Source organism: Lissotriton helveticus, chromosome 6 (genome assembly GCF_964261635.1).
Source record: "Lissotriton helveticus chromosome 6, aLisHel1.1, whole genome shotgun sequence".
Classification (NCBI taxonomy): domain Eukaryota; kingdom Metazoa; phylum Chordata; class Amphibia; order Caudata; family Salamandridae; genus Lissotriton; species Lissotriton helveticus.
The window spans coordinates 819,084,272-819,106,532 of record NC_136067.1 but is presented as its reverse complement, the minus strand read 5'-3'; the positions used below and the strand labels follow the sequence as shown (position 1 = coordinate 819,106,532).

The 22,261-nt window shown below is 40.0% G+C and overlaps 1 protein-coding gene across 1 annotated transcript in view; it reads left to right on the top strand.

Moving 5' to 3' along the window:
- Positions 1 to 22,261, top strand: part of LOC144762518 (uncharacterized) — a 709,614-nt gene that overhangs the window by 600,840 nt on the left and 86,513 nt on the right. The window contains exons 40-41 of the mRNA XM_078647742.1: positions 11,649 to 11,714; positions 15,785 to 15,927. Coding sequence (XP_078503868.1) covers positions 11,649 to 11,714; positions 15,785 to 15,927 — 209 coding nt within the window. The remainder of the gene's footprint in view (positions 1 to 11,648; positions 11,715 to 15,784; positions 15,928 to 22,261) is intronic.

Sequence of the window (22,261 nt, the reverse complement as noted above, 5' to 3'; positions counted from 1 at the left end):
ATACCGAATCACATACGTGTGTAGGAATGTTTTGTGACTGAAATGCTGTTGCAAAACATTTGCATTTTACCACCTACTTCAAGTAGGTGGTAACCCATTCGCAAATGGGAAGGGGTCCCTAAGGGATCCCATCCCCTTTGTGAATGTTTGTAAAAGCATTATTTAAGGGTTGGGAGAGGTGCCAGGAACCACTGCCTGCTCTTAAAAAATGAAAGGAAAACTTTTCATTCTTATTTTCGTAAAGCATCCTGTTTTCCTTTAAGACAAACAATAAGATTGCTTTAGTTAAAAGGTAATCACAGACATGGTGGTCTGCTGACTCCAGCAGACCACCATCCCTGTGATTTTTGCGATTCCTAGGGGGTCCCAAATTGTGACCTACCTCATTAATATTCATGAGGTAGGCCATTTGCGATCCCCTAGGAATCACAGAAAGTGTTCAACACACACATGCCGTTTTGCGATTTCCTAATTGAGAATCAGAATGATTCGTAATTAGGGAATCACAAAACGGTGTATTGATGCATCTGGCCCATAGATCTCTATCTTGCCTGTCAACCACTGTCAAATATTTTACAAACCTCAATAGGGTCTGGGAAACAAGGACAATCAATTTTACTGGAGTGGTCTAGGTGGTCAAATGTATGCATGGCATGAGGGTCAGATTTCGTGCACCTGTTACAAGCCTGGGGGCCATAAAGCAAAGCCAAGGACATCAGTTGATAATTGGTGTCTGTATGCCACTTCACCAGAGGGATTGCTAAAGTGGGGAGACCCCATTCTTCATCCTTGACCTTGGTAGCGGACTCACCATCGATGTGTAATGTTTCAAATATTGCATTAAAATCCCAGGCAACAATCAGGGCCTCATGTGTATCAAAGTCCCCCGTGTGACGTAAACTGCTTCAAATTAGGAGTTTCCTTGGTGCCTCTAATCACTCTATTGTAAATATTATACAAGTAGGTGGACTGACCGTCCTTGCTCATGAGGGTGATGCCCAAAATATCATGAGATTTTGTGTTAAGTAGACCTATATCAAAAAGCATTGCTGATCTGACGCATATAGTAAGGTAACAGTATAAAAGCAGAGGTTCTGCAACCGAAAGATAATTGATTTTGATCAGTGCGATATATCCACATAAATAAAGGACTATCAATTGACACCCTTTAAAACAAACATTTAGAAAAGACTATGACACTGTTTGTTTGATAAGAGTTAGAGATGACCAATATATTTAAATTCATATATCGTCTGTGCTTAGTACATAGAAAGGTGGCCATAGTGGCAGCCAGTTCCTTAGCGGCGAGCAAGGATGCACAAATTTAAGTAGCCTGACCTATGCACAGGATCCACGCACAATGTCTCCTGAAATAAAAAAATAATCTGCAAATATACACCAGTCTGGGTCACCGGCTTGTATTTTAAGCCCGCTACATTCCAGGATACAATATTCATGTATTTTTTATCTTTAACTTGATCCTTCAACTGGGACTAGGGAGAGCGCCTCTGCTCTAGGATAAGCCCTCTCTCAGGCTGTATAGCACAGGCCCTTCCAGGTGGATCAGAAGAGGGCTTGGGGCTATGTCAAACGACCATTGATGTCTCAAGTTCATCTCCAGGGCAGGGCTTGGCATGGTGAAAATGCAGAGCATGAGGATTTAGGCATGGTGGCTTAGGCTTAAACTGGATCAGAGTTTAGAGGTTTTTTCCCCCGCAAACCAAGTCCTATCAGTCCCTCAGCTAGATATTTAGGCCTCAATTTCAATTCATTGTACTCGCCATTTATTTGACCCTGATAGAGCATGGAAACTATTTGCATGGATACTTTCAGAGCAAATTAGTGGATAGCAGTTATAAATAGATCTTTGCAGGTGTGTGCATTTGTTTTTAAATGACTCTTCAAACTCTCTTGCCCCAAACACCTAGTTTGGGCACATTTGTCAAATAGACACTGCCTAAGTTCCTTACTTCTTCACTTTGGCCTTTTCGATTTGAAGTCCTCCTACTTGCAGTCTGTGTGAGCTGCTCCGATGTGGGCTGTGTGACCGAGCCCATTGTGTCATATGATCTTTCACTCTGGCAGGGTCATCCTTCATGAGCATAGTTTCTACAGGTAAATACACTTAGGTTTTTGAGGCTAAAGGTGAGTGGGTGTAAGGCATTTGTTCTCGGCTCTAGGTCAACGTGTCTCTAACAGCTTTACTCTTATTGCTGTCATTAACTAAGGTGGTGTACATGTTATTGGGGAAGTCGGTGAGATCCCTGCCCCTCCCTGAGTTTTAGAAGGGTTACATTGTTTTAATCTCTCAACTTCTGCTGACAATGCTACCACTTGCTCGTTGAGATTAGAGATTCCATTCTGAAGGTTCCTGACAAAAGCCATTATGTGAACAGTTTCTGGGTTGCCCACTACCCTAGCCCCCAGTTCCTCAGCAGATTTGGCCATTATATTGCCGTCAGCTACAGGACACTCTAAAGTCACCCCTGAGCCACTCTTTGGCTGGGGATCAGCTAAAACTGAAAATGTATTAGAACATAATATCACAGGTTCAAGCAATATAGAAACACGTTCTTCTGACAAAGCAGTTTCACAGTATGTTGCATTGTCCCCCAGAGGATCAATAGACTGGGGGGATTCTGGCCCAGTTGGCTTCGGTTTGGATTTGGCTGCTTTGTTTTGTGATTTGCTGCCAAATATGGGAGCAATCCTACTCGCCAATTCTTTCTTGTTATAGACTTTGGCTTTATCGCCCTCCAAAAGAGACTCATCCTCCTCGATCAGTGTCATTGTCGTTGAGTGTCATGTCGCCTCACACAGACCAGCTTCCGTGGAGCCTCCAACGTCACCAGTTGACGACACTCGACAGACGTGCAAATCGACGTTGGGGAAGTAACAAATGGCCTTTAAGAAGACGTTAGTGCAAGCACACACCAGCTTCCAGAACACGCACCAGTTTCCGCGGACCCGTCGATATCACCAGAGAGGAATGTCACAAAGATGCAGGGAGGCTCAGGAGCAGCTTGGGGAATACTGGTGAATGGTGCAGGGAGCGAGGACAGCCAGTGAGAGGAGGTTACCTTGTGCTGACGCTGCAGGCCGCTTGCGCCGGTACCACTGAAGGGGCCGGTGGTTGCGTGCTGCTGATGCCAGTACACACTGCCTCTGAAAAGACCAGTAATAGTGTGCTGATCCCGGCACACATACCCTGAAAAAATATCAGCCCTGGGGTGAAATCGCCCAGAGAGGAACACACTGGTGAACCCTGGTAGCAGATTGGCCCAAGAAGTATAATAGTCCAGCAAGACACGCAATGAAAAGTATCTAGTCCACATTATTAACTGCCTAGTACACACAAAGGTCAAAACACGCTGATAGGAAAGTGAGCAGGAAAACAGCCAGGGCAAAAATCAAAGGGGTGACGCTCCGCACACAAGTGGATTGCTGGTTGGCACTAACCTTTTGATTATCTTATGCTCAGGGTTGGAAGAGGTTCTTCAGCACAATGGTTTGTTGGGATCTTCCAGCTGCCGACTACGCCAGTGTGGTAATCGCGGCAGGGAATAGGCAGGAGTCAGAGTAGGTAGAAGTGCAGATTGTAGTTTATTCTCTGGAGAAGGTCCCATCCACAGCCCAGCCTAGTCCTGTACCAACTGTCTCTCTTCATACTCATACATTCCAAGTGCATTGTTGACATATAAAGGTTCTGGATGACCACATTTCATTACAAGCAATAAAGCTGTGCAATAGAGAAGAACCAGATACCACACAATAGTTATGTGTATATTACACATCATTGTTTGAAAGGACAAAATAGCACTGTCAAAAACTTTAATAATTCAACAATCCTCCTAACCTTGTACAAAAGTGATGGAAGCATTGTGTACATTACTGACTTTTAGAGTTAGGCAAATAGGTCTGGCCGCCAATTAATATGAATATCATTATTATAAATGTTTATTTTACAGTTTCTGTACAATATGTCCCAGCCGTACGGAAATGCAGGCGAATTGATGCGGTTAGGGAGTAAATTAACACAAATATTTAGACGGAAATTAATTTTTACCAACAAACACACGGAGGTGTTTGACCTGAAGCACATTATATGTAATTATTCAACATTCAAATGTGCGCTGCCTTCAACTCATATGCTAGCTAGCCTGGTTACGTGCTTATGAATGGAAATCTGAAAAACCTTCCTTACCAAAATTATAAACTGCACAATCCAACTTGAGAAACTTTCATACTTGTATGTATGTATTATGTGGTGCTTGTATAGAGCGTGCCTAGCCAAAAAGGCAGGGGAGCGCTGTACAGGGTTAACAAAAAAAAGATCTGGTGGCTACCGAGGGGATCGTTTGCACACTTCATTTTATCAAATACTTAGAATAAATCATTTTGGAAGAACATGGAAACAATCTCGCCATATTAGTATAATAACAGGCATACAGGTAAAAATAAATTAATTAAATTAAGAATATGTCATACTTCCAGTCATGAAGGGTTCAATTGTAGCAAAACCACATATATGTCAATAGTTAAAGAAGTCTTTCAATATGCAGTATGGAAATGTACATATGTGCTAAGCCATTCTTACATGTCTTGCAGTCCTTATGAATTATCCAACATTTTACCTGCATTTTTGGTGATTTTGGCATTTAATTTTGAGATTGCGTTCACATTTCGGTCTCTTGGGTAATGAATAAGAAAGACCATCCTCAGGAGCATATGCTGTCATACAAAATGGCCGACCCCACTTTTTAAACAAAATAAAATAAACAAGTGTATGCCTAGAAGCATCTCAAATAACTGTGTAAACCTTTGTAACGATGTAACCTGTATCTATGGTCTAATACTCATGTAAAGCGCTCTGATACCACCGGGTCTAGCCAGCGCTATATAAAACCTTTCAAATAAAAAATAAATAAAATGAAATATAATTCACATCTGTGACCTCACACTCCAAAGTGCAACACTGGTATATGCCCCACATGAAGAGTGTCCTGACAGCAACAGTGAGTCCAAAGTGAATAAATCCATTGATGAGCAGTAAATATTACAAATAGAAGTGCCCAAAGCACAGCACTCACGATTGAAGACAACTTTAAAACAACTTATAAATAAGATCCTTTGTAAGTAAGCGGCAACAGTGTCCATCTAAGGAATGAAGTAATATTAAAGAACCCCAGTCTAATATAAGCACAATAATATATACAACCAGAACTGATATAACACACTCATCAATCTGGAATAATCCCCCCGAAAATGATACCTTGGTAGCCACATACTACTCTTTAACAACAAATGCAGAGGACACACGGAGCCTAAAAACATGGAGCAGAGGGGCAAAGTGCGGTGGCCATGGTACATGTAGAATGAAGCTCCCATATAATTATCGAAGAGAAATAACAGAAAAACAAAACACATAAATATAAGATATATGAAGGACTACGCAGGAAAACGTGTGTGGCTATTTTTTTAGATGAGATGAATCTAAGCAATAGGGATACTATTAAGTGAATATATGTCACTACGAGAAGATAATTACGCAAATTATAGAGGCGTTTATGTACTGCTATTATTACATTGAATGCGTACAGCAGCTATAAATGCATTCCGTGTGCTCATAAATCTTAGTATGCCATAGGCCAAAAGAACCAGGAACTGAAGAGACTTGTTAAGTCTATCTGTCAGTCTATGTGCGTTATGTATTTTAATAAACAAAATGAATGCCGAAGCACTGTAACATAAACTTGTAACAAATGGTCAATGCAATAGCTATATAAGTGTAACAGGCTATATTGAACCCGGAATGTGTTGAAACGAAAAGTATGGCAACAGAGAAGCAATAGTCAGCATTGATATTCACATGGTAAACAAGGCATTGTTTTCAGATATGCTCAGGAAGAAACAATAACCAAGACCAATAATTACCCAGGCAGGTAAGCATTTCTCTGAAAAGGTCCCAAAACTATTTCCTAGAATATTTAGGGCTACATCGCTCGCATGGACAACAACCAATGAAGGCTTTTATTGTTTTATGTGATCGTGCTTTTACTAATAGATTGGTTATATGTGGGTATGTTATTTAAATGTTGCATTTATCTGCTGACTCAAGTTCTGTGGTTAGCCCATCTGGAAAGACTAAGCAGCAAAGGGAGCAGAACCATCTGGAACCCTTCCAAGAAATGTGCCTGTAGAATCCACATACTCTGTCTAGAAACATATTTAAGTACAAAATGGGGCTTCAAGCCCAAGTAAATTGTTCTAGGCCTTCTCACTGACTTGTGCCTAGGCATCAACTTTACATAGGGGGACCAGAATTTTAAAGCCAAAAACCGGGAAATTTCCCAAAAATAGAGGAAGGACTACAATTTTACTTCAACCCAGCGCACAGAACGACAGTGCTTCTTAGCAGAAAATTACAGAAGAGGCAGTAAGAACATACATAAAATGCCCTTTTTAGAGCCAGTAGCTTGCCTGTTCATTAAATTGCTTTCTTATAACAGCTGGTAACTATCTCTGCTTGGCAAAACATAAAAATATACCTCCCACCGATTTCAGCCGACCCTCTCTAAAAACCGGGACATGAGCTTCATTTCCTTAAATCTGCCGGGACAGCTGGCGATAATCCGAGACGCCTGGTCACCCTACCTTTACAGGGTGTTCCAAAACGTCTGTGATACAAGGTATATAATAGACAGAGTCCTGCTGGAAGTGCTGCTGATCTCTCCTGAAAAGAGGAGCCTGCACTTGATGCTGAGAGAAAAAGACTGGAGGTTTTCTGCATTAAGAGACTGACTAAGAGAGAGTGTAGCACAACTATGTAGTAAAAGAGGATCTTACCAGAGAATAGTCGGGAGACTTTCAACAAGCTACACCTGCACTGCAAGGCACTGCGAGAGATTGGTGCTTCAAGGAACCGTAGTGCACCCCTGTGCTCCTGCTCGCTGCATGCTTGTCCCTGAATGCCCCTGTCTGGCCAAGGAGATCAAGAGTAAAGTACTTTTGTCTGGACAAACATTTTATAACAAGTATTTTTTTAGTTTATATTGCGCAAACTAAACCTAAAGGTATCAGAGAACTTTGCATGAGCACCAGTTGCATTACAGACGGACACATTATTTTTTTGTTAGGCGCGTGGACATTAGGTGATTTGCCCAGAATCACAGGATGTTGAGTGTCGTTGCCGAGACTCGAAACCAGTTCCCCAGCTTCGAGGTCCAGCACTCTAGCTGTTAGTATCTAACCCACACATCCTGCATGCGTAAGTCTTGGACTGCTCGCCTCACTACCCTGAGAATTAAGTGGCAAAAGGTTACAAGTGGTGCTCAGGTTTGGGTACCTTCATCGGTCAACACCAGGACATCAAACGTAGGCAGAGTGAACAATTTCCAACAGGGATAGTTTGTTGCCCTAATTATTTGTGATGTCTCTTCTATTCAGCAACAGTCCTAAGGAACATAGTATTCTTTTATATTTAGGCAGATCCAGTCCCTCTTCTGGACTGATGGAGACTAAGGGCCAAGGGAATTTCTATTTACCGATTCTTAAATACCGAATTTTACCGATTCGGTATTTAAGAATTGGTAAATAGTATGTAGGTAAAAATTCGGTAGGTTTTACCGATGTGGTAATATTCGGTATTACCGATTCGGTATTTACCTATTCGGTAATTCCCATTCATTCCTATGAGCCTGGAGGCCCATAGGAATGAATGGGAAGCCATTCACTATTACCGATTCGGTAAATACCGAATCGGTAATAGGGGAGCATATTCAAGGGTGGCAGGGTGTCACATTGACACCCTGTTGCACCCCTGAATAATGCATTTTTGCACATGTGGCGCACATACATGCCCTAAGGGCATGTATGTCTGCCACATGGCACTTTAAAAAAAATCACAGAATTGCTTTTTTAAAGGTATTCGATATTTACTACCAAATTGTAGTTGGTGGTAAATAACGAATCCTTAAATCAAAAATACACTCACTTGAGTGCTCCCTACATAGGATTTAAGGATTCGGGCTTTTTACCGATTCGGTATTTTAAGAATTCGGTAATTTACCGATTCCTTAAATTACCGATTCAGTGAATTACCGAATCCTTAAATCCAACCAATTACATTAGAAAAAGCTAAATACCGGTCGGTAACGGGAAATTTACAGATTTTTGGCCATTACCGACCGGTATTAGGCTACCTACATATGGCCCTATGCATTTTATTCCATTAATTTGTGCTGTGTGTTACATTGTTAGAAATATGGTTTTAAGCACTAGAATGTATTACTCATTACCACACAGAGTCCAACTTCAAAACAGAGGAAAAAACTAAAAGTCTTAACCCTAACAAATAAGTGATCTTTAAATTTAAATTTAACACCATAGCTCAGCTGAATCAGCATTAGGGAACGGTGGTGAGGTACATGTCACCCATTTGCAGAAAGGTATGGCAAAGACATTGTTGCTGAAACTGTGTCTTTGGCTCAGCTCTACAACCTTTGCTTTCCCACCCACTGGTGACACAAGAGTACTTAGTTCAGTGCACCAGTACTGAATGTGATAAACAGGTTATTGCAACCCCGCAGAATCCCACCCAGTACATAAATGAGGGGGAGTCAATGCTTTTGGGTTACTAACAAGGAGCAGTGGTAATCCAAACCATCATTCATTAATGATTTACTTACTCAAGATCACTAGAAACGCAATATGTATTTTGACATATTTATTTAAAAATAGTTCTTTTAAAATGACGAGAGCTACTGCACATGGTATTAGTTACATCACAGAAGATAATAAAAAAGTAGCTAAGCTTTTCAATAACATTGAAAACAGAACCACAATTGTAACATCTTGATTTATAGCCCTTACACCCTCGCTGTGCTATCTCTAAGCACTATGCTAGTTCTAGCATATGGATAAATAATAAGCCTGAGTTTCAGAGGAGGTATGCATACCTGAACATCAGGGGTTGTTGTCTGTTTGGAATAGCTTGACAGCTATTTCAAGCAAATGGCCAAGAGTTAGGAGATTGCATCTGTGCGAGAACACAATCTTGGCATCAGTCCATTAAGGCAGAATGGAATTCTTCACAGAACATCAGGGAGTCTTGCTGGAGGCTTCTTCTGTCGAGATGGACTGTGGTGCTGTGCTCATCTGGACCTTCGTCATTGACCTGGGTGACCTTTCTCTCCACCTAAGTAGGAACATTATTTTTAGGGATGAAAACCTCTGACATAGTTTTAGGTATGTTGTATACAGATTACACACACTAGAAGAAGTGTTTTAGACATACATTTAAGAAAATGGGAGATGAAGGGATGTCAATTTAGACTACACCCTTTTGATGATTTATCTATGGATGTTCTTTTGATGGTCTTGACATTATGATAAGTGAGCACTTGTCCCATACTGGTTGTTGCAGGTCTAGGTCGTTATCTGAATGACTTGACATTCTCTCGGTTCTAGGAGTAATTAGAGTGATGAGGCGATGATGTCGTGTGTATACCAGAGGTATAAACAAGTTCCACAGGCTAACTAAAATGAAACCTGTTCTGTATGTGTGTAAGAACCTACAACTAAAAGAAATAGGCCTGAAAGCAAGTGGTTAAAACAGATAAAATAATAGAATTATGAGAAAAACAGTCATAAGATTTATGACTTTCCGTGAATAATTTCTAAGCTAAATAGTCACTGAATTATCATGAATGCGTTTTGATTGCTCATGTGTTCCAGAGATATTCATTACATTTACAGAATAAAAGCACATTCTTGCCTTTGATGAAACCACATTTCATCACTTGTTAGATGTTTAATAACAAGTCTTCAGACTGAAATCAAAAAGGGGTCCCTGCACTGAAAGACATGATCATTACATCAATATATTCAAAAGAGGGTAGAAATGCTCTAATACCCAAATAAATATTGACAATATTAAATATGATGTGATCTTCCTCAGCAAATGCCTTCTGTGAGCAAATGTTGGAGCTGTGCTGAGCAGACCCTGACAGCTTACTTTCAACACCAACTCCCAGAATAGTCGAAGAGGAAAGGGGAGTCCTCATGAAAGTGATAGATTAAATAGCAGGAAGGTCATTTTTTGGTTGTTCGCTAATGCATGCGATTTCATGGTAGATATTTTGGACTTTGCCAAATATCTAATGGACTTCTGGGGCCACATTACACAATATGCGCATTTTCATTGTTTGTGCCGCCGCACCTTTAAAAAGGTGCGTGCGTCACAAACAACGGAAGTGTGCCCTATTATGATGAATGCGCTGCCCCCAGGGCTGCCGCAAACTCGCACTGCCCCCACGGCAAGACATTCAGGTGAAAAACGGAATGACTGCTTTGCCGCCATTCTGTGTTTTCACAGTGCAGGCGGCAGCACGCCTGCACTTTTGAAGGGGATTAGAGATCCCCTTCGCTGGTGGGTGCAGTCAGTGACTGCATCCGCCGGCATGGGAATGCCTAAGGGGTCCATGGAACCCCCTTTCTCCCTGCCAGAGGGCTGCCATCAGGGGACGCATTGAAAGTGCGCCACCTTTTAGATGGCGCTCTGTCAGTGCGCCTCCTGAGACCCTTTTTGCCTCTGCGCCCTTGTCTATATTATGGCGCGGGCACAGAGGCAAAGTGATTGCCTCATTGGTATGGGGCATGGCCCCATGCAAATGAGGGAACACCCCCTGCAGATAGCGCTGGCACTTCATGTGTGCCAGCGCTATCTGTATTACAGAAGTGTCTGTGGCCCCTTCTGTAATACCAAAGTGCCCCGGGGGTGCGCAAAGCGGGGGCAAACGCCCATTGCACCCCCAGGGCACTTTCCATAATGCAGCCCCTGTAGAGCACTGAATGTTTACTATTGATTATTTAAGAGTGCATTTTATTGTTCTATTCAGAAATCAAGCGTTGGTCAATTGGGCGAGTTTGGAAGTGTAATGTTCTCGGTGTCAGCATCTGTGTTGCAATAATTAAATCTAAACTACATATTTTGATACTTTTGTTATGTATGGTTCCTTTTGGAAGTCTCTATCCTGAATTCCAGATTCTAAATCTGGTGATTCACTGTAATGACGTAGCAAAGGTAAGACACACACGTTGTTTCCCACTGTTGCTAACTCATAAACCAATTTCAGGCTGCTCTGACTGGACTTTCTGAGAGCCTATCAGAGCATTGCTGGCTCTTGAATGGCTTTAGTTGAGGTTAATTGGCAGGTGGCCAGTTTTGTTTACATTTGGGACTTGGAAGAGTGGCCATGCAATATGTGGTTCTCCCATTACTCTTCTACCCCTTTGTAGCAGTTGAAAGCAGGAACAAGTGATTTTTTTATCACCTCAGTATTTTTAGTGACATAATATAGATCTTGAACTTTTCTTTTTTCTATTTGTTGTCACTCAGAACCCTTTGGTGAAAAAACATCCCAGTTCAGATCGACATATTTATATATCCCCAATATACTAAAATGTGATTTGTCTGTTTAGAATGCTTTTTTGTTTCAGTCATTTCCCAAATGTCAGGGTTGAGGTCCCCAAATCTTCAAAGGCGGTTTGAGTTTAAATGGTTGTTGAAGCCAGCACAGGCCAGCTAGCAGAACATTAACACTAGACTTGTTGTCTTACCGACTTCCCTTTTCTGTTTGCATTTGAAGGCATGAGAAGAAAGTCACCCTCAATGCTGACGTACAGCGCTGGGACCTCCCGGACTCACTCAGCAGGTAAGGCTATTAAAAGCAGCAATTTTCTCCAGCACCTAATACTCAAGTATTGCTCCCCATGGTCCTACGTACCGCTGCATCACAGCACTGGTGAGAGGCATTATGAAATAGTATACTATTTCTGGAAAGATAACAGAAAGCTGCTATACCACTGCACACCTGCAGGGATTTATGCCCACATTCATCATTGAGCATTGCATTCGCAAACGGTGCGAATCGCAATTTTTGGCCGTTTGCCAATGCAATTCTCAAATTTTGGATGCATTATGCTTTTCGCAATTTTAGGAATCGCAACCATGTTGCGATTTCTAAAATTGCGTTTGCATTTAAGAAATTGCAATTTGAGATTTCTTAAATGCAATGCATGATAATTTTTAAATTGTGAATTCGCAAATTGGAAGGGGTAAATTAGCATGAAGTTGAACTTCATGCTAATTTACCGAAAACGTTCAAACATGCACAAGTTACATATTTGAAAGTTTTCATTTACACACACACATGTCCTTGAGGCATATGTGTGTGTAAATTGCATTTAAAGTTACATTTCAGGGGTGCAGGGAGGGGTTCTTTGGACCCCCCCCTGCACCCTTGAAACTGCATTCACATTTTGCGAATTCGCAAATTGAAAATCGCAAAATGTGCATGCCTTCCCATTCATTAGGAATCAATGGGAAGGTTTTCCTTAATTGCGATTCGCAAATTGTGAATCACAATTAAGGAAAAATAAGGAATCGCAAAAAAAGTTGCGATTTTTTCATGCATTGCCGTTTGCGATTTCTAAATTGCGATTCCTTAATTTTCGCAATTTAGGAATCGCAAACGGCAACAATGATGCATGTGGCCGTTAGAGTTTGGCGGATTAGTTACTAGGTAAAATGGTGGCAGATACCCAGTCCGCTGTACGGGCAATAATGTGATTTCAGTGAGGCGAATGGGACAGCTGCCAAGCTTGTGACAGACGGCCACATGCATCATTGTTGGTATTTGCGATTCCTAAATTACGAAAATGAAGGAATCACAATTTAGAAATCGCAAATACCTATGCATTAAAAATTCGCAATTTATTTTGCGATTTCTTATTTTTCCTTATTTGCGATTTCCAATTTTGCGAATCGCAAATAAGGAATCCCTTTACATTGATTCCTATGGGCCTAGAGGCCCATAGGAATCAATGGGAAGGCATTCTCATTTTGCGAACGGCCGAATTTTGCGATTCGCACGTTTGCGAATGCAATTCTGTTTGATGCATGTGGGCCAGAGTATCTCATCTGCCAAACTTTAACTAAGGTCCTTAGGCCCACAGGCATCAAACAGAATTGCATTCGCAAACGGTGCGAATCGCAAAATTCGGCCGTTTGCGAATGCAATTCTTTGTTTTGGGATGCATTAACCTTTTTGGCTTTTTCGCAATTTAAGAAATCGCAATTTATTTGCGATTTCTTAAATTGCGATTGCATTTAAGAAATCGCAATTTTTCGATTTCTTAAATGCAATGCATCATCTAAAAAAATTTGCGAATTCGCAGATTAGAAGTGTTAAATTAACATGAAGTCAACCTTCATGGTAATTTAAGAAAAGTTTCAAAAATGCACATAAGTGCATTTTTTACACTTTCATTTTACACTCACACATGCCCTTGGGCATGTATGTGTGAAAAATGGACTGTAAGTCACATTTCAGGGGTGCAGGGGACCCCCCTGCACCCTAGAAATTACATTCTCATTTTGCGATTCCTTAATTGCGTATCGCAAAATGAGAATGTCTTCCCATTGATTCCTATGGGCCTTTAGGCCCATTGGAATCAATGTAAAGGGATTCCTTATTTGCGATTCGCAAAATTGGGAATCGCAAATGAGAAAAATAAGAAATCGCAAAACAATTGTGAATTTTTATTGCATAGGTATTTGCAATTTCTAAATTGCGATTCCTTAATTTTCGCAATTTAGGAATCGCAAATTCCAACAATGACGCATGTGGCCGCTAGTCCTGATGTATAAAGATGTAGTTCATCCCCATGGAAATCTACTTAGTTTGTCAAGTGGGGATGAGACAGAAAATGTTGCGGAGTGATTGTCAATAATGCCAGTTCTGTACCTCTATTTCGATGCATCTAACTTTTCTTTGACACAAAAGCTTACCATTGACATTTATCAGACAGCAACGACAATTGATTAGTGATACATTACTACAATGGATATGCTGTTAAATAAATCAATAACATTGGCAGATACAAGTCTTACAATACTAATATACACAGCATATCAAAAATTCATTATGAGAAAAGGGGTTTGTCTGTCCACCCTCCACCTGCTAATAGACAGCAGATCACCTATACACTTGAACAACACAGCGCAGATGCATGGAAATAATAACCAATCAGTTTACAGTAGGGATCGTTTTATACATTGAAGGTCACACGTTAGCTGGTCACGACAGAACACTCGTGTGATGTTGTCAAGTTCCAGAATGTTAAAGCCTTATCAAATACATTATCTCTACTATACTAACTATTGATCTATCTCTCTCTCTCTCTCTCTCTCTCTCGATACATATATATATATATATATATATATATATATATATATATATATATATTTATATCAATTTATTTATTTGTTTATGTATATTTATTTGTTTAACGGCAATGTGAGTGAATGCATTTAAAAACTGTTTGTGTTCCAGATTAGCATTCTGGGGCCTCACTATGAGCACCGCCCATAAAGGCACATCATGGTTTTTTATTTGGATATGGCTGTGCTTTGTGGAAGGAAACTCATGAATTTTAACACTGGTTTGTCTCCCTGAAAATCCTTTCTGATATTTGCTGCATCGAGTTTACAATCTTACAGCACTATGTCTGTCCATGAGCACAGTCACAGTCCAAATGCAGGTAGAAACCTTTAAAACTAGCATATATAAAACTCCACCCAAAACACAGCAAGTTAACCCGAGAACCTCCCTCTGTGAATTTGAGGTTAAGAGGTACAGTATACCTTTGCTGTCTGGAAAAATGCTGAAATAAAATTGGGTCATCTCCTTTGAAGGGGGCATGATTGGAAAATGAAAAGTTACACACATTTCACACTGTCAGGTCTGAGACAGTAGAGCTATTCCGTCAAATTCCTTGGTTGGATTTAGGGGAAGAGTTAATTTCTCCCCTCATGAAATTCATAAAATATAATGGGGCAACATCTGGTGGTTTAGCAGCTCCCCATATGCTTTACCAAAATGGCAGCAGATTTGTTATGAGAATGTAACTGGATGTAAAAAAAAACTTAATGCTACAAAGAAAAAGAAAAAGGTTCATGTGTCACAGAGGTGCAGCACCTAGCTCTACAATACATCTTGTAAAATGATTAAGTAAATTGCTAGTACGTCACTCCATTTATCCTGGCACAACTCAACCAATAAATATATTAAATGAACTGACTGGAGTAAATCTCCCTTGCGTGGATCAAAGTGTCCGAGCATGTGAAATCAGAGAGATAGCTCCCATGGGGTGCCTTGGAAAACAGACAATTGTACCCCCATGACCCCATGTGAGAAATTGCACTCAAGTAATGTAAATAAAGCAGAAGATTCAGGGTGCATACATTGTTTTTTCAATTGCTTCCAGGATTCAGATACTGAATTCAAACTTGTTAGTTTCAAAAAATGTTTTAGCTGTGTCTAGGGCAGGATCATTTTAAATCTGAGGGCATAAAAGACACACTTCTAGTGGTTGAGCTTTGCATTGCAGGGATTGTGAAGGTTTCAAGCTATGATGTTTCTGAAGTAAGAATTCTAGCTGCACCACTTCTATTTTTTCCATAATTTTGGAGATAAAGGTAAGATATCCACCAGTTAGGAGTGGCATGGACTGTGAAGCTGTAGAAAAAAGATGAATTTGATATGTATCTGACAGTGTATATGGCAAAGCTATACTGCCAATGGTAAAATATAGAAGGCATTTCAATAGGTTAAAAATGAACTGCCTGTTTAATATTTATTGTTTAGCCAGTTAAACGTGGTTACTGAATTTTAAGAAACCTGAACGTTGTTGCTACTAAACTTCATTTTATTTGTCATAGGTCCAGCTATGTATGCTGCGCTGTCTGCTTATTCAGCTCCAAGCGTGTTAAGAGAGTACCAACAATACTCCGCATCGATAGACTTAAGAGGGAGTGGACTAACAGAGGGTGGGACAGAAGGAAGGATTCAGAGGCCAAAAACGGTGAGAAACATGGCATTTCGGTCAAACAGAAGATATTAAGTGGAGCCGAGGTGGGGTTTATATGTGTGTGGAGTGGGATTGAGTCATGACATTCTCAGTGTGAGTAATACTCCTTGCAGACAATTAGTCACACAAGAAGTACCTGCTGCTCCAAAATATTCCTCACTCTGCTTTCTGCCGCTAAGTACTCACAGTGAAGCACATTATTGAGGATTGGGAATGATAACCAAGGAAAGAGTGTGGCATCAGACCCTTATAAAGATACTTTAAAATGCCATCTTTCGACATAGACTGGGCAGGGTTGAAGAGAGGATAATTTGTGCCAGGGTGTATTCAACTGTGGGCTTTCAGTAACCTTTTAGCTACGATCTGCTACTATTTCATCGGAAGGAGTGATATGAGGACATGGAAATTATGGGTGGCTAACGACCAGAGTGTATCATTGAATAGTACCATTGAAGTGTGGGAAGAAAAGCCATGCCCCAGATGTCTGTAACTCAAGAACATATGATGAGTGACAGAATTGTATCCTGTGCATTGCTCCTATTTAACCTCCCGCTCTCTCAGGGGAAGCAAAGAAAGGGGGATGTCATATATAGTATAATAGTTTTTAATCTGTGTATCCAAGTTGGATTTTGTTTTAGCATGCAGACAATCAGTGCCTAATTTGTGCCGGTGGGGGCCACCGGCATTCAAATTTGGGGACCGGCATATTTTTTTTTTGCATCAGGCAATTATAGAGTGCAAGAGAGGTAAAACACACAAAATGAAAAGACGGAAGAAGAAAAAAACTGAAAAACTATCATAAAGGAAGAACGCAGGAACCTGCAAGAGTGTGATAATGGGGCAGGGAGTGTCTGGTGGTGGATCAAAGAGACCTGAGGTATATTTAAGACTAGCTGCCTTGGTATTCAGTGCACTAATATTTAGTCACACCAGCCACAGGCTTCTGAGCAGAGCTTTGGGCACCGGCACTCATTCTTTTTACAAATTAACCACGGCACCCAATGATTGTAAAAGTCTCATTCCTAAACCAAACAATGACAAGGTAATGTTCTGCATAAGAGGTAGCATGGCATTAGAGTCTTTTAAGGACCCTATGCCACATGCCTATTTTCTAGCCTCCTGGCAGTTGTGACTTCAGTATTTAATGTCCAATTGCTGTCATAGAGTGATCAACATTCACAATGTACTAACATCGCAGAAATGAACTAACATCGCAGCAGAAAAGTTATTGATTTCAAGGGTACTGTTGTGAGGTCAAGAGTTCGTAGTGGGCACCTTTTTATATTGGATATGATGTGCCAGTGTTTTTGACTTGCTGAAATATGGTCTGGATCTTAAACAGCAGTTCCCCCATTATGAAGGCACTCAGCTCAGAGTGAAGGCATTATTCGTCTCTTTTATGTGGCCTGGTCTCTTCAGGATAATGTGAGTTTGTGCCTGTTGTTGCACTGTATTTAAAAAGTTAGACATTTACTTTCAAGTTTTACATGTCCTGGTATTGGAGTTGCCTTATTACATTTTATATGTGTAATTTCCAAATGGGAAGAGATAACTGGTTAATGTTTGATGTCTCTGGTCTCTTGGTGTTATGGTGAAGTCGGGATTTAAATCACAATTCTGAAAATGCAATTTACAGAAAGTTGGCTTTTTATTGCATTAGCCTTTTGGTGCCCCCAGATTGTCTCTGGTCATATGACTGGGTGTTGTTGACAGTTGGGCTTTGTGTATTTCTCCTAGACATCCACACACATTAGGAGCTTAGGTGTGACTGGATGAGCCATCACCGGCTGGATAGGAGGGAGGAGCTGAGTTCAGCCTCACTTCCATCTGAATAGGCTCTGGCCTGTCTCCACACAATGGGATGCATACTCTGTGTAGTTATTGTGGAGCCAGCATATGGGAGGCAGGGCATCTGTGCACTTCAAAGCATGCTTCCCTCAGTTTCTCCCCACTTTAAACACACAACTGTGTATAAAAGACAGACCACAGACACCACCGCTTCAGTGCACTTCTGGACATATTGATACTCTGCCTTGAAGAAGGACTTCTGTGCTGCTGAAGGATTGCTTCTCTCCTGGACAGCACTCTCCTGGACTCCCACTTTGCTGTGCTGACCTGCTGTCCTCTTGCCTGGGTGAGAAGGATTGGACCTGCATCTCTGGAACCAGTACCCAGAGTGACGGTATTTAGACAAAATATTGGAAACAAAAATATTGTGGGGCAAAATATTATGTCTAGAATATTGAGCACAAAAATGTCATGAAGTGAAGTTTCTATAGGTAAGCAAAGTTTTACTATATATAGCTTTACAGATATGTACCTTGACGATCGATGTATATATATATATATATATATATATATATATATATATATATATATATCTTTAAGAGACGTAGATGTAGAGTTCAGAATAATACATGTATACTTACCTATTTGCACTTACGTTCTCGATATTTTGGTACTCAATATTTTTGATGAGATATTCAGTCCACACAATAGTTTTGTTTCCGATATTCTGTCAGTTATCCCAGAGTGACCCCAAGGGCTTATGGCTGGCCTCATGATATGAAGCCTCAGGGACATAACAGTCTTCCAAAAATCTTGCATCTGCATATGGACTCTGCCATCTGTGAGTTTACCCTGCTAAGTGGTGTCACACTAGTCCTGGACCCTTAGAGTATAGCTTCAGGTGCTTTACCAGCCTCTGTGGATCCAGCCGAACCGAAACAAATTTCATTGCGCGCGGTGAAATGCATTTGGCATTTCAGCGTTCGTAATGACATTTGTTTTATTTATTTATTTACTTACATTACTCCGGTAGGCCGTGAGTCAGAGTTTACTACACCCCACCCTGCCCCTCCCCGCCGCCACGCAGCCCCGCAGTTCTCCCTCCACGGGCCGCTACCGCATACAAAGCAGTACACAACAGCGGCCCAGCCTACCTGAACGACCACGTGCATTTCAGTAACGCTCAAAGCAGCTCACCTTAGCCGGATTCTCACTGGTGCATGTACCACACATACTTAAGAATAGATCAGCAGGCTGTGCATTCTCATATATTGTTCCTATAGCATGGAACAACCTCCTGCACTATATTGCTTCACGAATTCCATAAGCAGTGGAAGACCTGGCTATTCCAGTAAGGCCTCTCAAGACAAGCTGCACAGACCCGTATAGTGCCAGGATACTCTTATGAGTGATAGGGTGCTATAAAAATCAACATATCATAACAAACTATGCAGATTGTTATGACAAATGGCAAATGTACTAGAGTCCAAACCATTCCAGATGGGTAGGTGTGCCACAAAAAAATAGAAAGAAAATAAGACTTAGATAATTGCCCAAACGTGTGTTGTCCCTCTCAGTGTGTTCAATAGTCATGCAAAAAAAGCAATGGGGGTTATATTCCCTGAGAAAGTGTGCAATGCCTGGCAAATGCATGTCTTTGATTAAGTTGAAGAGGAGAGAGTTCCTTTATAAAGTTGACGAGATCTCTTGGGTATGGTAGAAACATTTGTTTTGAATTCCTAATTGATCCTGATATGCCAGAGAGTGAGATCTCTCCCTGAAAGAATACAAATTGGAGAAGCCTTTGTGTAGAGTGCTGTGTTTTAGGACACTGCTTTTGGAAACATGCTGAAACCCTAAACAATACCCATTCAAACAATTCAGGTGGCATCTGGCTGTGCGCAAAGGACTGATTCTTTTCATGCAGAGATTCAAACTCCATCTTTCCCAAGTTCCTCTCTCTTGGGTCTTTCCTCCCTTACGATCAGGGGGTTCTGTGGCAGGTCATTTATGGGGCCTCAAAGGATCAAATCACCTGAATGAAGCCTGAGGCTGCCTCACACACATTGACTGCAAATACTGGAAGTCCCATATAGTCACTGCTCTTCTTGCGGCCTGACCACAGGTACTACGATGTCTTTCATAGAATTCCATATCCATCTTAATTTCCTAGACAGAAGTCAGGTGCATGACTTGTAGAAAGGTTTATTTAATCCTACGTGCAAATAAATAATGCTGGCATTGTCGCTGAACATAACACTTCATGTATTTGCATTTAGTCTGGAGACTGTTTACACTGTTCACCAGTGTGCACCTCATTTGGCATGCACATATGATGTTAGTCATTGTCTGCACATGCTTTCTACCATGGCAATTATTTCATTTTGAAATTCTAGTTTGAACAGTTAGGCTCCTGTAGAAATTTCAGTTCATGCCTATTTAATATGCGGCAGTGATTAATTTGAAAATTGTTGCGGACTGAGGGCAAATTATCCTGACTACTGCCTGAATAACAGTCCTTTGAGCCAACAAGGGAATTGACCAAAGAATCTTTTTCAGCCATTTAACAGGTGGAAGTAACCTTAGCCAACTGTGGTTTCAAGGAGAGTTTATCGTCGAAAATAAATCCCAGATTTTTAACATTAGTAGCCGGTGTGGGCAGTGGCCCTATGAATTCCGGCCAGTTTCTTGGGCCCCAAAGAGAAGCGTTTTTTTTAGTTCAGAATAATTTTTATTGAATTTTCAAGAAGTGACATAAATAGACATTACAAAAAATACATGAAGTAGCGATAAAATCTAATCAATTGAGAAATACAAATTATTACCAAATTATAACAGATCAATAGATTAAGATAAAATAATAGTCAATGAAGGGAAAAATAAAATCATGGTAAGGAGAAGGTACAGGGGGGAGGGATAGTACATAATTTATCATTTGATATGAAACATAGAGTTACTATTGACATTTAAAATTGAGTATATATAAAATGTGAAGTTACAACAGAATAATAGAAAAAATTATGGTTATAACAACAAATATGAATCTATAGGTAACCAAAAGGATTGATAAGAAAGCAAGATAATTGGGTACCTCTTCTTGTAAAGATGATCCATGACCACCATGCATGAACAGATAGAGAAGAAGCGTCTTTCCAGCAAAAAGTAATTGATTTTAAAGCAGCTGAAATTAAGAAAGTAACCAACTTTGCTTCAGAATCAGTAAGGGAATGTATAAGCACAACTGATTTACAAATTAACAGTTTATAAGTAAGAGCATCTTGAATAGGTAATATTTTCAATATAGTGTCCCAAACTTCAGACCAAAATTTCCTAATTATGGGACAATCAAATAACATGTGACGTAAGGACCCAGGATGTGAATTACAGTGCCAACAAATATCTGATGGAAGTAATTTAGCACGATGCAACCGTATTGGTGTCAATAAGGAATTAAACAGAATATATGCATTTGTTTGATAGAGAGACACTGGTAACCAACCAGAAATGCTAGTGAGCCAAATAACTTTCCAAGAGTCATTAGATAAAGAAATGGAAAGTTCAGTGTTCCAAAATGTAGAAATTACACTGAGATTGGTACCTATGTGGCAATTTTTTTGTATAAAAGAGAAACAGCGTTTGAAGATTTAGAAACAGCATTAAGATAAATTATCAAATCAGTCGTGACCGTAGAAGGAATACCATTAGGAAATGAGTCTAAAATTGAGTTACATAAAAATTGATATTTAACCAAATCAGTATTAGGTAACTTGAATTTCGATTGTAATTTGTCAAAAGGAATAAAAGCACTATAACAAAATATATCTTTAAGATAAAATATGCCGGCCTTAATCAATGAATTCCAGAATTTTAAATTTCTATTTAATTTAATAATAGCACTATGGCATATTGATAAATACATTGTAGAGCTTAAGGGAATAGCAAAATTTAAATCTAAATCATTGAATATTAATCTTGAAGATTTGATTATGGACGAATGGTGTACAACAGTAGATTTATGAGACATTGTAAGCAAGGATGGCAATGGAAAAGGATCAACAAGTGATTTTTCTATATCATACCAAATAGGTGGTTTAACTAAAGGGGAAGCAGTAAACCATAAGGAGCTTTGTTTCAATATGAATGCTTTATGATAAAGCAAAAAGTCAGGAAGACCAAATCCTGCATGACATTTAGGTATTTTCAATTTTTTGTAGGCAATTCGAGGAGGTTTGTTGTTCCAGAGAAATTTGAATAATAATTTATCAATTTCTTTATAGAAAGTCAGTGGAAATTGAGTAGGAATCATAGCAAGGGAGTAAACAATTTTAGGAGCTATATTCATTTTTATAGATTCCATTCTCCCCCACCAAGTAAGATGAAGGGACAACCATCTAACAATTTTATTTTTAACGTAATCAAATATAAAATTACTATTCAATTTCAGCGTTGAAGGTACGGATGATGAAAATAAAATACTCAGATATTTCAGTTTGTTTTGTTGCCAAATAATATCTCTGTAGATAAGCTTTATTCGATAAAA